General features: G+C 35.4%; 2 protein-coding genes across 2 annotated transcripts; one reads left to right on the top strand and one right to left on the bottom strand.

Moving 5' to 3' along the window:
* Positions 1-681: 681 nt before the first annotated feature.
* On the bottom strand, positions 682-14,192 carry LOC140799273 (probable ATP-dependent DNA helicase CHR719). Its single transcript, XM_073153526.1, has 12 exons — positions 13,815-14,192; positions 12,702-12,855; positions 11,735-11,799; positions 8,486-8,680; positions 8,240-8,389; positions 7,483-7,878; positions 4,720-4,979; positions 4,420-4,638; positions 3,578-3,779; positions 3,347-3,500; positions 1,655-2,254; positions 682-1,580 (listed from the first exon to the last, which is right to left on the bottom strand). Exons 1-12 carry the CDS (start codon positions 14,019-14,021, stop codon positions 913-915), a joined length of 3,270 nt encoding a protein of 1,089 aa, XP_073009627.1. The 5' UTR covers positions 14,022-14,192; the 3' UTR covers positions 682-912.
* A 6,140-nt stretch (positions 14,193-20,332) lies between these two features.
* LOC140798849 (histone H2AX-like) lies at positions 20,333-21,101 on the top strand. The gene is made up of 2 exons (XM_073152932.1): positions 20,333-20,612; positions 20,700-21,101. Exons 1-2 carry the CDS (start codon positions 20,415-20,417, stop codon positions 20,919-20,921), a joined length of 420 nt encoding a protein of 139 aa, XP_073009033.1. The 5' UTR covers positions 20,333-20,414; the 3' UTR covers positions 20,922-21,101.
* Positions 21,102-21,170: the final 69 nt, after the last annotated feature.

Below are 21,170 nucleotides of genomic sequence, written 5' to 3'. Positions count from 1 at the left end.
AATGAGTTATGAATTCAATAGATCATGTTTAGCACAAAGATAAAGATTCTTCCATTGTCTCATTTTCTGGGTCCAATAGAACTCACAGGTATAGGAAGAAGGCCAATCAAATAGAGATTTCTTCTTTCGACCATCTTTCAAGAGGTACTACTATCTTGTGCCAATCCAACCAGTAGGAAATAAATGATTCTGTTTTGGCAAAAATCCTTAGCTTAAAGAGAGAATTGGTGCTAACTCCGAGCCTTGTTTAGTTTAAGATTAAGCTCCAAACTCGATTAGTTAATCTTATTTTTTAGTTTTAATTTTTTTAAGTCTAAATTTAATTAGATATAAAAAAAATAAAAAGATGTTTAATTACTGAATCAATTTAGAGTTTCCTGACCCAATTCAGAGAAGATCTCTAAACTCAAAGCAAACAAATCAACTAATGGAAGATTCTGTAAAACTACTTGAAGAGAGAGCTTTGGCAGAACCTAACCTCCAAAGAATTGAAGTTGATAAAAGTAAAATACTTTTATCACAGAAAACATTAGTAATATGCAATGGATAAAATTAAAGTGCTAAAATATAACAGCAGCAGCTTAGCTACTCCTTGCGACAGACACAAGAAATTGAATAATTAGTGGTTCTGAATATTTTTACAGGAGCCCAACAAAAATCTAGCTAAAATCAAGGAGCTTATAATCCGCAGTACAAATCTAGTATTTCTACAATTGTCGGTTTAAGAATGTGTACATGGTACATCTGATCACCTATCATCCTGACAGCACTACAATAATAATGTTAAGAAGCTGTAAAAGAAATACAGAACTAACAAGCAATACAATCAGCTCTCAGTGGTCATTTTTTTTTTAATTATTTAGATTCAATGCAATTAAATTACAGTTAACTTTCAGAAACCCTCCCATCCTTTTACATCGGATTCTGAACCGGAGTAGCCTGGCTCGATCGCTTTCTCTTGTGCTTCCTCCATGTTGCAACATTGTCTTGCCAACTGCTGGTATCACCTTCACCTTCACTTTCATCTTCATTGTGCAGCAGAACTCTCGACTTTTTCGACGTTCTGCGCGTCATATTTTCACTGTTTTCTCCTTTATCTGAAGATTGATCCACATTCCTTTGGCCAAACATATCCTTTCCTACCACATTATAATTGGCAGATTCGTGTCCATCTGAAGGGTGTCCATTCCTCCTTGCTCTACCAGTTATCTTAGACAAGTCTTCTCCCTCTTCCACAGCCTTCATCCACTGGACATCACTCAGTGAATCAGCATAAACTACATCTTTACGACGTCGCTTTCCACTCATAAGGATACTCTCAGCATCTGTACTTTGGTTCCCTTTGGGTTTGTTTTCATTACTTTTATGGTATACCCAATCTGGCACCTCATTTTCCTCCATAAGCCTCGATCTATATCTTTCCCTTTGCCGCCTCTCTTCATCCATCTTCTCAAACAACCAGAATTCCTCTTCACCCCGTGCTGCCAGGCGGTTTATCTCCCTCTCACTTGGAACATCCGCTCCTAGTGAGCTTGTTCCTCTCCTCATGATCTCCTGCAACATCTCTCGCCTATCCTTCGCTGCAAAGAACAAACAAGATGAAACCTCAAGCTATGACATTAGTGCATGTCTTATTTGCACTTAGAGCACCAACCTGTGGAGGTAGTGTTGAAAAGCCCAGCCTGGATGACCTTTGCATCGATACCCATCTTCTGTTTTGCACGTTCCAAGATCTCCTCTTCGACAGAGCCAACACTAACCAACACAAAAACACGAACTTCCTTCTTTTGCCCAATACGATGGGCACGATCTTCCGCCTGTTGGTCCATTTGTGGGTTCCAGTCACTGTCAAAGATGATAACAGTATCTGCAGTCTGCAAATTTAATCCAAGACCACCAGCTCTCGTGCTCAAGAGAAACATGAAGTATGGAGAGTCTGGCGCATTGAACTGTCTCAGTAATGTACCTCGTTCTTCAGTCTTAGTTGACCCATCAAGTCTAAGGTACCTGAAATCGTGCAGCTGCAAGTATATTTCCAGCACATCTATAAGACGCGTCATCTGGGAGAACAGAAGAACTCTATGTCCAGCTCTCCGCAGTTTTGGAAGCAGACGATCAAGCAATTCAAATTTCCCTGATGCTCTAACAATTTCTTCCTTTTGCCACATGTTATATTCTCCTACAAACAGGTAAGGATGATTGCAACACTTTCTGAGCTGCATTGACAAATTCTGGAGAGACTTTGATTTTATCCCTGCATATAGAAAATTCTTTTAAGCCGTAAAAAGAACATTATCAGAAGTTAAAAACAGGAAGACAATGTAATTAAAATAAATAAAACAAGTTTGATCCTTTTAAAGTCAGGGTATAAATGACAACAACAAAGTTGTTTGATGTGTAACTTACATAATTTATTCTGAGAACAAATATTTACACATAAAAGGAAACACTATTATCTCATAAGTCACTGTAAGTGTTCATATTAAGCTTACAGATAAAAAAAATTTAAGATGTGCATTGTCGTTTTCCAACGCTTAAGATAAAGTTGGTCTGGCAAGCTCCTTAAAGAAAGAATATAGAGGCCCAAGTAACTTCAAGACAGATGGAAAAACTTTTCAACTTCAAACCACCTAGGAAGTATCCTAATACCTTAAGATTCATAATATCCTATACATTATGCATTTCTTGTGAACTGAAACTGGTGATAACATGAATTCCAAGGAAACTACTATAATTTATCTGGTCTGCATGGTTGGGTCGAAGATCATTTCCTCAAGCAATTACAGATAGGAATATCACATTGTCTAGCTAAGAGATTTGTTAATACCTAGGAAAATAATAATCAGATAAAACAGCTGGCTTCTAAACTTCTTGGGTCGAAACAAATGATACTGCAGCAAATGTCCATATGGTGCTACAGGATCCAAGAGAAAATTTTTTGATTGCGAAACGAGGTCAAGTGGACGGCATCAAACTCCCCCTGGAATCATCCGTGTTTCTGCTTAAACAATAGCGTCCAACAGACTTAAAGCAACAGAACTCTCAGGTAAAATACTGAATAGCAGGCATACTCCCCCAGCAGATATATAGATTATTGAAACACCCAAAATACCCAATAAAAAATCCTTCTGAAGATCTTCACTTGAGAGAGTTTTCATTCTATATGTTGGAATATATAGTCCATTAGCAATCCCTTAGTTTCTAATGAAGATTAAGTGCTTCTCCTATATGATTTGCACTTCCTTTTCGTCTCTAATTTGAAATTTCCTTAACAAGAATATCTATTTGCAAATTTGGAAATAGTCGATTCCTTTGAGATCTAGAAAGGTAGACCGGTCTGACATACCAGATTCTAGTCCAACCCTTCCCAAGTCAGTGACTTGTCGATAATAGGCTTTTTGCCAAGCAGATAAGTCACATTTCAGTATAACTTGTGTTTTTCCAGGAAGATACTTCTCCACCTCATCCTTTTTCCTCCTTAGAAGAAAGGGGCGTAAAACCTGAGAATCAAAGAGAAAAACAACTATTATGGTCCACTAGAAAGACCCAGAAAGCAACAGAAAGCATTGGTAATCACTTGATGCAAACGGCGGATGATCAATAACTCTTCCTCATCGTTGAGAGAAACATCACATGCAAATGGTGCATTGAACCATTCCTCAAAATTCTGCACTGAATTGAAAATGCTGGGCAACAGAAAATTAAGCAACGACCACAGTTCCTGCAAACTATTTTGTATTGGAGTACCAGTCAACAGGAGTCTACGACGAATACGATAGCTGCAAACACATAAATATATGATCAAGATTTAAGGGAAAAATTAGAACATCAAAAGTATTTTATGAATGATAGCATGACTGAACATGATAGGCAAACAAAGATAAGTGAAACTCCAAATAGACTACTCTGGATCACTGGGTAGGCAGCAGGTTGATGTCCAACAAGCACTGAACCTTATAGTCTTATACCAAACAAAACCTATGATAATTGTATCTTATATTCACCAAATGTATAGTGTGTTAGCAGACTTTCCTCTATATAGTGTTCAATTTTAAGAAAAAGCTTCTCTCTTTTAATTCATATAAAGATAATTTAAAAAACAGAGTAGCCTATTCCACTGTACCTGACATGGCTTTCACAATTTTAGGAATTGGTTTCTGCAACCAACATGAGAATTAAGGAAACCACTCTACAAATTCTCTCATGGATTTACTGGTCCTGCCTCTTTTTCCTTTTCATTTGTTTTCTAGAATATAAACTGCATTTCTGTAACTTCTTCTTCTGGGCTTCTAAATCTAAGGTTTTTGAATTCCAAAATAGAATATAAATTAGTAGTACTAATAAAAAGAGAAATCACCAACAAAGTTCAAGAATGAAATTTATCCAAGTCTGAGAACGAGCAGTTAACATGTAACATACCCTGTAACTAGCGTGCGAGAAAGAGCACAATCATGGTTTTTCAGACGATGACCTTCATCAACAATCATATAATACCAGTGAACTTTCTTCAGGAACTTTTTATCTTTCATTATTAGATCATAGTGTGTGAGAAGAACATTAAATTTTCCTTCTCGAAAATACTCTTCCCTTATTGCCTTCCTTTCATCTGGGCGCCCATCATACAGAACCGTCGAAATACTGCATAATTGAAGAACATCAAAATGTTCATCAGAAGAAGAAAAGGTGCAAGTATTTTTCATGTTTGAACTAAAAGAAAACCTTGGTGCCCAGGTTGAAAATTCATGAAACCAATTTGGTAATACTGCTTTTGGAGCTATTATCAAGTGGGGTCCTGTAACACCCTTGTTTTCAATTAAGTACGCAATCAAAGCGATAGTCTGAATTGTCTTTCCAAGACCCATTTCATCAGCCAGAATACCATTGAGATTGTTGTTGAACAACGAAAGCATCCATTGGAGCCCTTCTAACTGGTATGGTCTTAGCTCCCCACTCCGAAGCATTGATGGTTGCTCTGTTACCTACAAAATTATGAAAAGAAAAGGAAATCATTATTCATACTGTCATTCAGTAAATCCAATCAGAAATGATTGTAAAGGTTTATATACAAATATAACAGAGAGAAAACTAGAAAGAAAAGAAAAACGTAAAGCAGAATATAACACAGATCCTTATGTAGCGCTGAAAGAAATCTTCACAAGTATGATTGCATATGCAACTCAATGATATAACAGAGTAGTGTGGGATACATTGGGTTCCTAACATCAGCCAAGGAAGTGTAATGTAGATTGGAAAAGTTCTGGTAGAATGAAAGAAAAATCACAAGTAAATATCTACATCGCCTCTTTGTCCAATAAAGTGTATTGCTCGAAGTCAACAAAATACAGAATGTAACTTAAATATAGGATATAGCTCACTGCTCACATCACATAATAGGTGAAACTTTTATCCTTTTTCTAATTTCAGTAATCAAGGATCACTCAAAACATTGCTCGAAGAGGACAGTTAATCAGATATCAAGTCACCTTACCACTCACAGACATGATGCCATGCACGTCACTCGAAAAGTGAATTACTTAAAAATAAAATGATTGCCCAATTCTTTGGGATTTGCATGTTCTAGTGCAGTCCACCTACGTAGAGTGAAATATCACATAATAGGTGAAACTTTTATCCTTTTTCTAATTTCAGTAATCAAGGATCACTCAAAACATGCTCGAAGAGGACAGTTAATCAGATATCAAGTCACCTTACCACTCACAGACATGATGCCATGCACGTCACTTGAAAAGTGAATTACTTAAAAATAAAATGATTGCCCAATTCTTTGGGATTTGCATGTTCTAGTGCAGTCCACCTATGTAGAGTGAAATAGTTTGACAGCTATGCCATTTATCAAATTTAGTATAATATAATCTGACCACTGATACAAGGTCATCTCTTATCACAAATAAAAGGTGTTCCAATCCCCAAGGCTTCCTCACCTGGGTGACTAACGAGCAAAGATGAAAGACCCATGCTAAAGACATAAGGCATGCTAACTTTGGCTTAGCACGATACATATCACTCAAATGCCATGACAAGCCAGTGTGTTGCTGTCACATTGAATAATCTTGGCATATCAAAAGAATAATCTTTAAACCTTTCTAAGGCCTTAGAATAGGTTCAAAGGCTAATATAAAGTCTTATTAATACTAGATATTAGTGTAATATACGCAATAAGATTCTAATCTCAAATCTTCTAAGTAGGGGAAATAACTTTGGGGAAATCAAAATTTCTCCTTGATTTATAAATTTGAAGGATAATATATGTAGATCAAGCATCACAATATCACAATACAAAGAGATATCAAAAGGGATGATATAGACTTCATATTAGCTTTGTTTAAAGTAAGATTTATACTCAATTCCTAATGCCATGGATGGCCATAAGGGAGTATTGAGATAGGCAATTCTATTCTCATTTTAGAAGAAACTGAATAGAGAGAGAACTCAAGGCAATTCTATTCTCACCTTAGAAGAGTTCTCTAATTCTCTCACAGAGTTAAATTCCTATCTGTTATGAAGAGAGTTATAATTGTCCAATTGTTGAGATTCAACAGAGGATGTTATAGAGCATCGGAGGAGCTGAATCGTTCATCTACCACCACTACAAGTATCAACATTTGCACTTGAGGTTGATCTGTAGCTCAGATGCATATCGAAAAAAAACTTAATAGTTAATCAAGTAGTTCATGTTCAATAGATCACTTAAACACTACGGCATTGATGTCGGAAGAGGTTGTAACTAACTCTTATTTCTATTACTTAGTGAAGTAGACTGATCAGCTTTGGACAGATCTGTGGTTTGTCCTCTCTATGCGAGAGAGATTTTCTATGACAAAAGAATGTGTCATGGTGTGTTTGTCGTACTTTACTTTTTCTATTTGGTATCAGCTTTTTGTTTCCTACTCTCACTGTTAGTTCAAATTAGTATTTGGATTTCCTTTTCTTACTTGATTTCAAATTTTAAAGTACGATTCTAAATCGGTTTTTCTAAACCTAAAAGGATTCAATTTTCCTAAACCAAATTGATTTTGGTTTTTGGTTTTTGACTTCAACTTAGATTTATACTTTTCATATATCTAAGAATCTTATCTATCCCAAGATCTCAAATTGAAATTTAGATAATAAAGTTATTAGCTTTGACAAGAAAGCAGGATATTTTTTTAGTACCAAAATCCCAACGAACTACTAAAACTACCAACACACTTTACAAACTTATTTTTTTACAGATAAATTACTCGACAGGAACAAAAATCCTTGACTAGCACCAATAATATTAAGTTGAATGACTCAGCACGAAATATTGATCCAGGTAGTTATATCCCTTATCAGTATGCATTGATTACCATATAAATAAAAACTATTTCATCATGTAAATAGTAGATACCACAAAAATTTATGACTGGATTAATAATTATCTTTGCAGATTTGAGAGGAAAACAATATAGAAATTAAGTGACTCAGGACATCTTTGCGTACCTTCTCCTGAATGGCATGAACAGTTGAGTTGTACTGCCGTTGGCCTTCAAGCAAATCATTACCTTTTACATTTTGTGCAGAGTCAGCATTAACACCATCCATGTCATCATCTAAAGACAACTCCTCAGTATTAGAGAGAGAGATTTGTGAACGATCATCAGATTCAGACCCTTTCAATGTTTCAATCCCATCAAGATGCTCAGCATCCTTTTGCCGCTGTACTGCTGCTCCAAGACGAACAAGAAGATCATTTGTTTTGCCAAGGAGCATTTTCAAGCGCTCATTCTTGCTTTCTTCTACCATTCGCATGTATGCTTCTTGGTCATCTGCTTTCAGTGCTTGAAACCTTACTTTTTCTGCACGAGTAATGCGTTGTCTTGCGCGCATATGCCATGCCTACGTTGCAGAAGATAGATTTACAATTTTATAGGTAGCCAAATAACCACAAGAGCAAAAAAGGTGAGCTACATTGTAATTAATACAACTGAGATAATTAATGTCGCATCTTTTCTGGCTCAGATTTGCACTTTGCAGGACATAAACAAAGGTTAGTCATGCCCCTGGAGAATGGCAACCAGTTCAATTAGCCTTACCATCTATCCTAATCATGAGGACATGTCATTCTACAGGTCTTAACTCTCAATAGATCTCCTAAGATGAATTGATTATTCTGCATCTTGTTTAAAACAATAGCTAGATTTGGAAATTATATTATTTGAAGCAGAGTTCCACATCAGTTAAACATATATAATTGTACCTGAATTCCATCATTCCTCTGCTTTCTTCGTTTCAAAGAAGCTTGTGATTGCAGCTGAAACTCACGAACAGCATTAAGAATTTCTGTGAAGAATTTCCTCTTTCTCATCTCCTCTTGGTTCTTCTCCTCCTCTTCTATTCTTGACATCCTCTGCGATGAGACAATATACTTAGAAATAAGATGATTAATTTTCTTCCAAATAGAATAAATATCAGCAATTTAATACAAAATGGTGGTATTAAAAACCTCCGTGTATCTCTTCTTTCGATGGCGATCATCAACATCCATTGCAAATGTATCTCCAATCCCATACATGCTGAAGGGGTATCGGAGCCGCATCATCCCCCAGTCATACAACTGTTTTTCAGGATATGCACATTTCTCATGTAACCAGTATTCGGCACTCACGTCAGATCGCACCTTCCTTTGCAATTCTAATAACTGGATGCCGAACAAAAAAATTTCAACAGAAAGCAGAAGAATAAATTCTCAATGAAGAAATTGAATGATGAGATCGAAACATGTCAAAAGTAGAATATTACATTTTGGTAAAACCAAAAAAATAGTAGTTAGAGTGTAAAAATTTAGTGGGAACAATTTGTGACAAAAATAAGAAAATGATTCATCATATCTACTCTAACAAGTCATTATGGATTTATAATGGAACATGATGGAAATTTGTTGAACTGAGAAAGAACTAATAACTTAGTAGGAAACATTTTGATGCAAGAGCAATACTATAAATTGACATGCACCCAATTTATTTCAGCATTTAATGGCTAATGGCCTGGAATGCCTTAATATCAGATTAACAAGTTGAGTACCTGCTCCTTAATCTGGTATGATTTCAATATACAATAATTGTGTGACATTTAGATAGTAGGCCAGCACGCATTGGCACGGTCAAAATCAATATAGAACCCAATACAGGTGTCCATTTCCTATCGGCACAATAAGGATTAATGATACTGTGTGGAGGACGGGATATGTTTAATTCAATCAAGAACATCACTCGACAATTGCTCTCATTCTAAGAACAAGCATGATGAATTTAGGGCTGATCTTGATGTTCAAGGAGCTGTTGATGTAGACACTGGTGCAAACCCTTCTGCAGAAGATGATGAAGAGGAAAAGGGTGTCAATGATCAGGCACAAAAAGTAGTAGATATCAGTGACACCTTCAGGCTTCAGGTTATTGCTTTTATTTTGAGCAGAAATGTTCTTTTCTATTTAATCTGGATCATGGGTACAAGTTTTATATTTAACATGGATCATGTTAAGCTTTCATACTTTTCTTCTAATAATTTTTTTTTTCTGTCACAGGAACAACCTGCCTTTTGACAAGAAGCAGTTCGAACCTTCATGAAGCGATATATTAAGAACTTGTGTAACAACCCAAAATTAAAATAAATAAAATAGAAATAAACATTTAGATAATGAGGAATTTCATTATAACTTTTATATTTTAGGATTCAAATTAAATTAAATTAAATTTGTAGGTATACCTTTAAGATATTAGAATCTCTATTCTAATAGGACTCCTATTATATATTTTTTAACTATAAAGGGGGGCCTAGAAGAAAACTCTAGATGGGATTTTAAGAGAGAAGGTAGGGGCGACACTATAGCACTCGAGAAAAGGAAAAAAAAAAAGATCATTCTTGGGAGAGATTAGAGAGAAGAGAGAAGAGAAAAGAGAAGAAAAGAAGATGAAAATGTATAGATAAAGAGAAAAGAATAGAGAATAGATTAAGAAAGAAATTATCATACCAAAGAGAAAAAAAGGAAAGAGAAGGCAATCATGGAGCGCATCGGAATCCGTGCAAATTATGATTAGGATGCAAATATTAGATTATTTTTGCATTGAACAATCAAGGCAAGTACTCAATCATATTTTCTTAATTTTTTATTATTCAAAAATAGAATTGATGATTTGAAAAAAAATATCTCTCTTTTTATTTATTCTTATCCCATTTAATTTTATGAGATAAGAAATTATGATATGGTGATGTCAATTATGCTACACGTATAGAGAAATTAGAAAAAAGATTCATGAATTTTTGTTCTGGTGACTCTAATCTTACTAAACAACTAGTGAAAAAGTTAATAGGGCTAGAGTACCTACTGTGACCCTGAACAGATCGACTATCTAGAAAAGTCTCGGGCTCCATCCTGATGGTGACTAGATAGTGCGATGTGACAACGGGTTAGAATACATACTAAAGAGACAATATGATATTTTATCACTTTTGGCGGGTTTTCATGATAGTGCACTTTTAGCAGAGATTGATTCGTTTTATATTGATTAATTCAATATGAGATAATATGAAATGATTTATGATTTCAATTCAGCATAGATGGATTCTGAAATTCTGTACAAGAGACAAAAAAAAATTATTTATTTTTTAAGACGGCTTATATATATTATTATGATTCTTTTTCTGCTACTATATTTATCACATGTTGATATATATCATTAGACATATTCTTAGTATAGTAGGTTACTTACTGAGCGTTTAGCTCATGGGGACTTATTATTTTGTAGGAACTTAAAAGTCACTTCGTGAGGACTTTGAAGGCTAAATATCATTTCCGCCGTGCCAATCTATTTTAGAATTAGAGTATTATTTGAGTTTTCGTATTTTCTCCGGATTTTATCCTAGAGATTCGCAGCCATCATATTCCTGGATCGGAGCGTGACAACTTGACTCCTAAACTCGATGAGGCAGATATAGTTCCATGTGTTTCTTAATTGCTTCCTTCAAAATGGTCTTCATGAACACATTGGGTCCGGTTAAATGGTGAAATATACAGCAAAAGTGATGACAACCACAAAAATGGAGGGCCAATGGTAGGAACTGCCAATATCACGACCTAATCCTATATCTTGTGCTGAAACAAGATATGTTAAGCAGCATATACCAACATAATTTCAGACTTTAATGTATATATCCTTATATCCTCTTGGTATATGCTAATGTAACAACATATAACAACATCCCATGGAACAAGATGTGTTAATGTATATATCCTTATACTGTACCTAAGGGATAACCTACCCTACATATATCTGTGTCTACTTAATTCCTGAAGATATGATACCAATATCATAGTTTTCTATTCGTAGCACTTCTCATCTGTTTCTTGCTTTTCTTGTTATTTGTGACTCTTCTAACTGAACCTGAAATACAAACCAAAATTGCTGAAAGCAGAAACAAAAGCTCAAACAATGTAAAAACTAGCTGATTTTTAAGTCTAACCTGATATTTCTAAGGAATTAGAGTGCCAAATTACTAAAAGTATTGAATTTAGCATATTTTATATTTGATGTATATCAGAAGCATTGATTACTAAGGGCAAAATAAGCATGATGAAAACACACTCCCTGCAACATCCATTAGTGAGGTCAATTTAATGCATAAGTTAACAACAAGAAAAACCTATATAATGCGCATTCGTCCAAGTGACAATCTTCAGATTTTTTGCTTCTGTTACCTTCAGCCCGTATAGCTCAAGCAAGCACTTCATTTGCAAGTCCTCTCCTCTAGTTGACGGCAACACTAATACACCAGACAATATAAATATGAGCTAAGCATAATAGCATATAAACTTAAATATGCACATATTTCAAAAATGTAGCTAACCAAATACAAAATACATGGTGGAAATCAGTTTTCCATTCTAATGTCTACATAGAATATCTACAATGGTCAATGTGGAAATCAATGCAAACAAGTGGCAAATTCCTGTATTATGCTACTAGTACTTACAACTATTTTAAGTGACAGAATTAATAGGATTGATACTTGACAAAGTTAACCATCGGAAAACATGGCAAAAATATACATATTAGCGCCACTATTACAAATAAATGAGCAAAATGTTCAAGAAACTACAACCAGATGTCAACTATAAGTCATCAGGAACTCAAATAGGGGACAATATATCTTAAGGGAATCAAGAGAAGTTGAAATTTCTAGTCTCCATTACTTTGGTTATCCTCTCCAAATAGGATAGGAGTGGCCTTTGAATATATTGTCAAGACTAATACAATAAATTTAACACAATTACATTTAATATAATTACATAAATAAGTTATGTTGACATGTTTCACTATATGACATCAACTACTAGGGGCATAAAAACAAAAGATTGTCACTGGAAATTCCATGTAAATCCTAATGTAAGGGAATCTAGAACATTCGTGATAATCCAGCCCCTCCCACTCCATTAGTACCACAAATAAATATGCCTTTCACGGTTTTTTCTCAACCCCTTTAACTAGCAGCACACCTTGAGATGCGAGACCCAATTGCAGAAGAAAAGGTTTGTAAGATGATGTGAAACATCTTCAAAGTGAAGATGTATAGATTAGATCCACAACATGATTGATATTGTAATGCAACTTGATAAGAAGATAATACAAAGCAATATGCTTAAGAGTTGAGAATCAAATTATAACCTTCAAGCTCCAAAAGACGATGTTGGATGGAACTCTTAAAACGGCTTGCCTTTGATCTTCTCAACTCTGAACAAGACATGCAACTTGTCTGTTGATTCAATACTGCATCCCCGAGCTCTTTTATCAAGGTACCATTCTTTAAAACACCACAGATCTACAAAAGAATGATTTGTTTTTGATAGAAGGAAATAGACATATCACAAGATGTGATCATAATAGGCTTATGCTTGACAGTACAAGAAGGAAGTGAATCTAATCAAAATTACTAGATCAAATACATAAAATAGTAAATGGATAATTGTTACCAATAGCTCTTGCCGAGAACAGGTCAGTGAATCAATTGAAATTTCTTTTGTCATACAAGCCAAGAAGATAAAATTACACATTGAACCTTCAATTCAATCTGCTAGTTGATCTAATATGTCTCCAGTGTTCTAAAAACCCAATTTGCTGTCAATAGAACAACAAAAAGGAAGGGCTCTATATGTGGAAATCAAGCTCATTTGTGGCCTTTTAATTTGGTTTAGGCTAGTTTAATCAATATGTCCAAGTTGGGTAGCACAATTGAGAATTTGGATTAGCTCTATTTTATTTGGTCATTTGTGTTAGCCTACATGTAAACCAGTAAGAGATGTACTAGCATGAAGGTCCTAAATCCTACCCAGTAACAGTATGCAAAATAGGATATTATATCAGCCCTAACAAGAGCACACCATCATAGAGGTTCAACAATCATTTAGAAGGATTTAAAAGTCTGAACAAACTTCATCAAATCCAAATAAAGAAGGAAAAGAAAAGCCAAGACACCTCAATTTTATGTCATAAAACATTGACCCTAATTTCTTGCTTATTATTTAGTGTGATTCGAACCATAGAACTTTTCTTTTCACACAATTTCAACCCGGATTCGATAATCTCCCTTAAAGAACCACTGAAATCAACGCACCCCGCGAGAACTACTTCAAGAAAATTAACGGATCGAAGTACTTCTCGAAAAGCAAATTCCCTTAACTGCCATCAGCAACACTTTTTCTTGCGACTATTTACCAACAAACGCTCCAATTCCAACCGAAACAAAGATCGAGAAAGGGGAGAAAAGGAGGCGGTGCGTACCGAATCCTCCTCGGGAAGAACAGCACCACCGCCTTCGCCGTCTCCTTCGTGGTAGATGGAGGAGACGGCGTGGAAGACGTCAGGGGGAAGGGGAAGATTGCGGGAGATGAGGTTGAGCGCGCCAATTAGGGTCTTCGTCTTCTCCACCACGCCTTCCGAGAGAGGAGGAGGAGGAGGGGGAGGATGGTTCTCCACCGAAGCTGCCATGGATGGCCTCAAACTCTCGCGCGATTCAAATAAAACGAAGGCAACGGTCGATTAATTTATTTTGATTTCTTATTCTTTTTCTTTTTCTTTTTCTTCCTTCCCTCGTCTTGCTCTCGTCTGCGATCTTTAACTCGTCTCGCTAGTCAGCTACCTCTCTACCCTTTCGTTTCCTCGTTTGCTTGGGCTGCGAGAGGAGTCAAAAAAAAAAAGAGACCGAAATATCCAGAAGTTCGTAGCGGATCCGCTTGTAGGTATATATGTGCGAGTTGGTATCGGATTGATTCCGTTAACCCGAGAAAGGTGCATCCGGATTTAAGTGTTCTTCTTTTATCACTCATTAGCCTAAGTCAAGATATAGACTAGTCAAAGGATCAACCTCTATAGATACAGAGGCACACTTAGACCCCACAAAGCTTTTTAGCCAATATAATAAGTTGACTAGTCTAGACTCTAAGCCATCACGCTGTCGAGCTGCTCTATTAAGTCAATCATACTACTAAACCATCAACTGCGCGGTCAAGCCGTTAAGTTAAACTACAAGATATAGACTAGTCAAAAAGTTAACCATTTATAGATATAGAGACACACTTAGGCTACACCAAGCTTTCTAGCCAATATAATAAACTGTCTAGTCTAGGCTCTAAGCTGTCACGCTGCCGAGCTGCTCTATTAAGTCAATCACACTACTGAACCATCAACTGTACGGTCGAGCCGTTAAGTTAAATTATCAAATCATCAAATAATTTTCTCCACAATATTATGTTGAGTTAGAATCAAACTCATAACCTCCTTGGTTATAGCCCCACCAAGCTTTTTAGCCAATATAATAAGCCGTCTAGTCTAGGCTCTAAGCCGTCACGCTGCCGAGATGCTCTATTAAGTCAATCACACTACTGAACCATCAACTGCATGATCGACCCGTTAAGTTAAATTACCAAACCATCAAACCATTTTCTCCACAATATTGTGTTGAGTTAGAATCAAACTCATAACCTCCTTGGTTATAGCCCCACCAAGCTTTTTAGCTAATATAATAAGCTGTCTAGTCTAGGCTCTAAGCCGTCACGCTGCCGAGATGCTCTATTAAGTCAATCACACTACTGAACCATCAACTGCACGATCGACCCGTTAAGTTAAATTATCAAACCATCAAACAATTTTCTCCACAATATTGTATTGAGTTAGAATCAAACTCAAAACCTCATTGGTTACAGCCCCACCAAGCTTTTTAGCTAATATAATAAGCTGTCTAGTCTAGGCTCTAAGCCGTCACGCTGCCAAGATGCTCTATTAAGTCAATCACACTACTGAACCATCAACTGCACGATCGACCCGTTAAGTTAAATTACCAAACCATCAAATAATTTTCTCCACAATATTGTGTTGAGTTAGAATCAAACTCATAACCTCCTTGGTTATAAAAAAAAAAATGCCTATCAACTCTATTAGAATTAGTTGATGATCCAAATTTAAGTTTGACCGAAAGTTGACTTCACATCAATGTACTTCAAAACCTAGCCACCAATTTATCTTAAAATTTTAATTTCTATAAAATGATTGCCAAAGTATGAGGAATAATTTTTATATAAATGATTAATCTAATCAACAATTTATATTTAGTGGTAGGCTCATGTAAATTTCTTCCTAAAACTTAGCACATTTTTTAAGATTTAAAAATTTTATATAAATATTTGAAACTCGTTGTTTTGTCCGACGATTTCCAAATACATATAATCTCGTATTTAGGTTTTAAAATTAATTAGACGTGCAAAAAAATTAAGAGCAGATTTAAAATAATTAAAAATTATAAAAGTAATGGTATAAAAAGAAAGGATAATTACACCTAAACCCTAAACCTTTTGGCACAATGACCTCTTAATTAAGAAAAACTTTCAAAATATACTTTTGTTGAGTTATATATTATATTTTTCTATTAAAAAGAAACTAATATGTGAGCATCACATAATCAATTTTAAGTTTTTTAGGAACTATTCTATCCTATTCTAGAGGGAAAAAATGAGAGAGAAAAGTTGATAATAAGATAATCATTTGATATTTTTTTGTTAAAATCTTCGAGGGTGAGATATTTTTTATAATTTAGGAGTTCACTGTGCATCAAGAAAAATAAGAGGTGGCATATGAAAATTAGAGGATCTTAGTGTAATTATTTCTAAAAAGGAATAACCCATATTACAAATTATTAAACTATCCATTAAAATTTTATTTGTATTCCTTTTCCCTTGTGATTTAGATTAATATGAAAAATGTTAAACCCCCAATTAAGCTCACCTTACAAAAAAAAATTCCATTTCATATTTCCAAGAACCAGTCAATTTTACTATTTTCTAACGAATTTATCTATGTTATACTTTCAAAAAAAATTGACAACGGAAGATATGAGAGATTAAAATGATTATAATGTATTGATTCATGAGACATTTCTCTATGAATGGTATATAAAATTAATATAATTACTTTCAATACTACATTTCAATGTTGAACTAAATTGTTATGCTTGTTTGATAATGCTGTACAATTCTAAGTATATATAGATACTAAGATTTTTCATATAATTCTTTAAAAAAAAAATTAGACGATGGCCTACTCTTTTCATGCTTATGACCAATGTTTAATCTTGACTAATGATATTTTCAAGTTAATATACGATGTCACTCGAACGGCCCAAAATTCTCTAGATATAGTTACTAAAATCGAATTCGAGTATATAGCTAAGTATATTTCTGCGGTAAAAAATCTCTAATAGTAATCATTTTGGATTATTACCATTCAAAGTATATGTTATGAGTAATGCAATAAAAAAAAATTTGCTATTCTCATTCAAAATACATGATATGAGTAATGTACCCCATATTTACCGGTCATGAATGTACCAGTTATGCTAAGCAATGAACATAGATGACTTTCGAAAAACTGAAGACCATTAAAACGAAATTCTTGATCTCATAGAAGAACTTTGCAATCACTGGTAGGACTCCTCAAGCTTTATAATGCAATGGAATCACTCTATGATTAATTTTCATGTCATTTTAGACTGTCTTTGTAGTGTATGTAATGTTAAATTGCGAACATAGTCATTAAGTGCAATAAAGTTTCATATGGATAATTTAATTAATCTAGAGATAGATGATAGAATCTTTCATTTTACATAACAAAATAAGAAGTTATATAACAAAATTCATAAGTTCATAATGGAATCTATAGTTATATAATAAAATTCATAAAAATGAAACGTAACACATTGAAGCATAATGTAACCCATAAATACAAAAGGGTTAATTACGCTGACACTCATTGAACTATATCCGGATTTCACGGAGACCCCTTAAACCTTTTTAGATTATAATATTCTCCATGAACTTTGAATCTAAGTGAAATAGCAAACAGCTGTGACAAAATACAACTTATAACTATTATACCCTAATAAGTAAACTAGCTCATCAACTAGCTCATCAAATAGCCTCAAACCATCGTCTCCTCCACCAAACCCATTTGAAATCCTCACCCAAACCACCCGTCTTCGCCCTCCGCGCCGTTGGAGAAGGCCCAACGCGCCGCTATCTTCAAGGTGGCAGTTGACTTTGCCCTCGCCCTAGCAGATGGCCTTCAAGGCGGCGATTGACTTCGCCCTCGTCCAACGTGCCGTCGCCTTCAAGGTCGGCGATCCAGTTGAAAAGATGGCTCTTCTACACCCAAAAGACGACGAGACTCTCCTAGCTGACATGCATCTAAGCCTTGCTTCTTGTGGTCGAGCGTCTTCACAAGCCGCAAGGAGCCGAGCTGCCTCATCCAAGCTCTCCACTGTTGAATTTAAAGATTATGCCACTGCCTCAGTGGAGGCGAGAGAGAGGGAGAGGAGGGAGAGGGGTATTCGAATGGAGCAATCACAGTTGTTTGACGGCACACCAGTGATGTCAATTCAGTGTGTCGCAGGGAGCCGAGCCGAGCCTAGCTCTGTCGCCTCCACCCTCACCCTCACTGCTCTCACCCTCGTCCTCACCCTCATCGCGTGTAGAAGATGAACACCCTCGCCTTCACCGTTGCCGCTCGAGATCCGCACGCGTAGTCGCCGACGTTGAGGCGGATTTAGATTAATCAACTTCACGGAGAACCCCTAGATATGGATAGAGGTGAATCTCCTTGGTTAATATTGGATGGAATATGTGCTGCACTAGACAAAAATCTTGTATGCTTGCATTAATGAAGAGATGCAAGAAAGCACTAAAATCCATGAAATTAAGACGAAGGCATAATATTAACATATTACATTGGTATAGTAATAGAGTACACAAGAATAATAGCAAAATTTATTAGGGATCTTGACGAATTAGGGGATTCTATAGAAATTAATAGGGATCCCTTCTAGTTTTTGTGGATATTTTAGTGGATGGAAGGATGCAAGAAGCTAATATAATGTTAAGTTATAAATGAATGTAATATTTTCCTTTATTTTCTTGGCAAATATACTAATTACTCTAGCGTATATTGATACGAATTTGGTCAGATCAGATTGTATTACAAGGATATTGGGCTCGATAAATCGAGTATTTATTTTTAAGTTGATTCATATTTATTTCTTATGTGAGCACAAGATTTATTAAGTCATGTAAACTACTAAGACAAGTTTAATTAAATCACGTAAGCCACTAATTCAAGTTCAATTAAGTTATATAAGCATCTAAGACAAGTTATAGTTTGAGTTATATAAGCTTTTAGAGCTAAGTACGAGTATGACGTATTGTACCCGACTTCTATATATATAGAGTTTGAGTTTTTTTATTTATTCGTTCAAGCATCCAAGTATTAATAATTAATTGAGTTTAGTTTTATTATCACATTTATTATTTTATTGTAGCCGTTAGATCATTTTTACGTTTTTAGAAGTAGATTATAGTCGTAGAACCTCAAAAACTTTCAAACCTTAGCCACTACCTTTCTACATCAGCCACCTTATAATACGGCTGTCCACCACCACCATTGGCCGTCCACCACCCTTCGACAATCGCCGCAATTGTCAGATATTTACCAATATATCTCGTTCTAACTTTTATCTACTATTTTGTTTATATCTTTTCATCCCGACCTTCGATTTAGGTGAATCCAAAACTATTAGACTCTAACTCATGAGGTTACGGCCACATAAAATTTTATAAACTTTTTATGTCTAGATTAATCTAGATTTGGTTCATAACATATATTAGACACTTCAAACATTATACTGGCAACCTTGTTCATTAAGATACCAACAAAAATATCGTCGCCTCCTATAAGAAAAATATATTTTAACACTATATCATATTCACTAAGACGCCCTTCCATGAATTTGCAAAAGGTTATTTTGATTTACTCAAACACTAAAATTCTCTCTAAATCAAAGGAAGTGGATCCTATCACTATTATAGTTTAATTTCTTTTTCCTATTATCTAAAATTATGAAACTGTTCATATATCATATTATTATTGCATGGCTATCCAACCGAATTCAAGATGGACAAAGAGCTTAAATAATAGTCACAACTCTTTGCTCTATTAAAAATAACAAAGAACTATACCTCCAAAATAATTTAAGGTCTAACATCCAATTAATAGGTATTTATGGCAACCATGTCTTCTTTAGTTCCATATTATTTTAAATGAAAATTATTTATCTCTTTTAAACTAAAAAGTAAGACAAAGGCATATTGGTTATAAAAAAAGTGAAATTGGAATACATGATTATAAAATAAAATGAAATAAAATAAGAAAATACATTCGGCCTCATAATTTACTTTTAGTGCCTTAAAAAATACTTAGCTAAATTTACCCTAAAATCAACTATAGAATTGAAAATATAATGTTATTTTTCAAAAATAAAAATTAGAATACCTAAAATACCCCCTCATTTAAAATCTAGTTATCTATTTATTTTGGCCGAAACTTAACAAATTTATTTTCTCAAACTATAGAATAGTTAACAATAATTGGATGGCTTTATTAAATGTCATTTAATAATAAAAATTTAGGAGTTAATTTGATCTTAGGCATGACCACATGAGTGATTTGTAATTTACCCAAAGGATAATTACCCTTATTATCACCGGTTTTTGAGTTTATTACAATTTTACCCCGTCCGGAATCTTACTGATCCGACCCCGCTCCCATACTCCCATCGGAGTAAACCGAACAATCTAGACCTTCCACGTTGTCGATCCTCGGCATTCTATTTCAACCAATCAGAGCAAAGCTTCCTCTAGACCTCTTCCTCAACTCCACCTATATATACAAATCCCCTCCTTCCTCACTGGCTATTTCCGTTCGAAAAGAGCCATCTTTGCGCCTTTCTTTCCAATCCCTCACAAATCTAGGGTTAGGGTTTTGATCTCACTAGTTCGAACAATGAGCTCCACAGCTTCGACCAAGGGCGGCCGTGGCAAGCCCAAGGCCTCTAAATCCGTCTCGCGGTCCCAGAAAGCTGGCCTCCAGTTCCCCGTCGGCCGAATCGCCCGCTTCCTCAAAGCCGGCAAGTACGCCGATCGCGTCGGCGCAGGTGCTCCGGTCTACCTCTCTGCTGTCCTCGAGTACCTCGCAGCCGAGGTTTGTGTTTCTGCCGTAGACCAAGGGTTTTGGTTCCTTTGGTGATTTGTTGTGATCTTGTCTGATTTCATATACTCGCCTTTTTAGGTTCTTGAGTTGGCTGGGAATGCGGCGAGGGATAACAAGAAGAATAGGATCGTCCCGAGGCACATACAGCTCGCGGTGAGGAACGATGAGGAGTTGAGTAAGTTGCTTGGGGCTGTGACGATTGCGAATGGTGGTGTTTTGCCTAACATTCATCAGACGTTGTTGCCCAAGAAGGCAGGGAAGGATAAGGGGGACATTGGATCGGCATCACAAGAGTTTTAGACCTTTTTGTGTTGAATAATCACAGAAATGTTGGAGTTCTGTTCTCTTTGTTGGTTATTGCTTCTCTTTTCTTGGTGGACTATAAATGTGGCAGTTTGATACGGTGGTGGCTTAAGGGTGTAATGGTTTTTGATCGTAAATTTAATATAATTTTTGTATGAAAATGTGGAATTCTGGAAAGTTCCTTATCTTGTTTGGATTGTTATTAGTACTTTGTTCTTTGTGTGCGTGTTTATTTTTTTCTTTTGG

The sequence above is a fragment of the Typha latifolia genome, chromosome 12 (assembly GCF_019914945.1).
Source record: "Typha latifolia isolate L0001 chromosome 12, TyphaL0001v2, whole genome shotgun sequence".
Taxonomy (NCBI): Eukaryota; Viridiplantae; Streptophyta; class Magnoliopsida; order Poales; family Typhaceae; genus Typha; species Typha latifolia.
This window is presented reverse-complemented; position numbering and strand designations above follow the sequence as displayed.